This window comes from Echinococcus granulosus (assembly GCF_000524195.1).
Source record: "Echinococcus granulosus chromosome Unknown EG_S00126, whole genome shotgun sequence".
Taxonomy (NCBI): domain Eukaryota; kingdom Metazoa; phylum Platyhelminthes; class Cestoda; order Cyclophyllidea; family Taeniidae; genus Echinococcus; species Echinococcus granulosus.
Genome location: NW_020170506.1, coordinates 133,258 through 134,295, shown reverse-complemented (window position 1 = coordinate 134,295; position 1,038 = coordinate 133,258). Strand labels below are relative to the sequence as shown.

At 46.2% G+C, this 1,038-nt stretch overlaps 1 protein-coding gene across 1 annotated transcript in view; it reads right to left on the bottom strand. All coding sequences in view use genetic code 11, as the record gives it.

Moving 5' to 3' along the window:
- The window catches only part of EGR_08978 (DAZ-associated protein), a gene marked incomplete at both ends in the record, with an annotated part of 6,272 nt that extends 5,559 nt beyond the window's left edge, over positions 1 to 713 (bottom strand). The window contains one exon of the mRNA XM_024498227.1: positions 586 to 713. Within this exon, the coding sequence (XP_024347369.1) occupies positions 586 to 713 (128 nt within the window). The remainder of the gene's footprint in view (positions 1 to 585) is intronic.
- Between the last annotated feature and the right edge of the window lie 325 nt (positions 714 to 1,038).

Here is a 1,038-nt window from a genome sequence, read left to right as displayed (position 1 = left end):
GGCAGCGTGAACTTCAAATCTGCCATACACATACACGTATGTGAAGCCAATGTTCACCACCCTGGCTATACCACTCTACCACCATATGCATTGCTGTGAGGGAAGACTTTGTGTGAGGAAATGCATGAGGCATTGCAAATTAAAAGAAGACAAGCGGATGAGTCACCACCGATTCATGGATATCTGCACTTTCATTCTTGTCGTCATTTCATAATTTGTCCAACTCCACGCTTCACTGCACGGTCCTCTCATACTCCATTATTTATGCTTCCACTGAACGGTAAAGTTCCACGTTCTTTGCTCCTACCCACGACTGGAATTTCCCAGTCCCCCCTCCTTCTCCTTCTACGTCTACCTATTTCCTACTATAAAGCACATAACGAGAAGTGGCAACTTATTTATATCGCGATTTATGCGACAATTCTGGCTGTGCGAAATCCTAATCCTGAATTGTCCACTCATCTACGCAGGAGATGCTAGTCACCTGGTGAATATATGCCACGTTAATTCGCGCTTGGTGTTGCCCTATTTTGCTGCATCGCATTAGCATCACAATAAAAAGTCGGTTTTACCCAAATAACTCACAGTTTTTTGCACACGCCGCAAATGAGATCCCCACCAGTTGAATCCATTCCTGCGCCACACTTTTCGCAGATCAAATGGCGGCGTGTGGCTGCACACGACAATCCTAAACTAGCAGGCGCTTTTGCCATTTCTATTGGTCAATTCTTAAGGCAGTGTAGCCAATCAGAGCGGCACGTTAGCAGAGTTCAGCCAATAGGAATGCTTGCATGATCATGGTTGGCGCACATGATCCACACTAGGCACCGCCAATCACGCAGTCCATTAGCCCAACCGACTGCTGCTTATTGACACCTTGAATGGGATAAAGTGCTCAAGCTCGAGTGTCTCAACTCTAATGCAAGTTGCACAAGTTGCATTAATCGTGTGTCGGTGTGCGACTAATGCGAAAGCACGTTAAGTGGCTGTGAGAGAAGGTCGACAGTCTCCACTTAACGCTACTGCCAAAGAGAATAA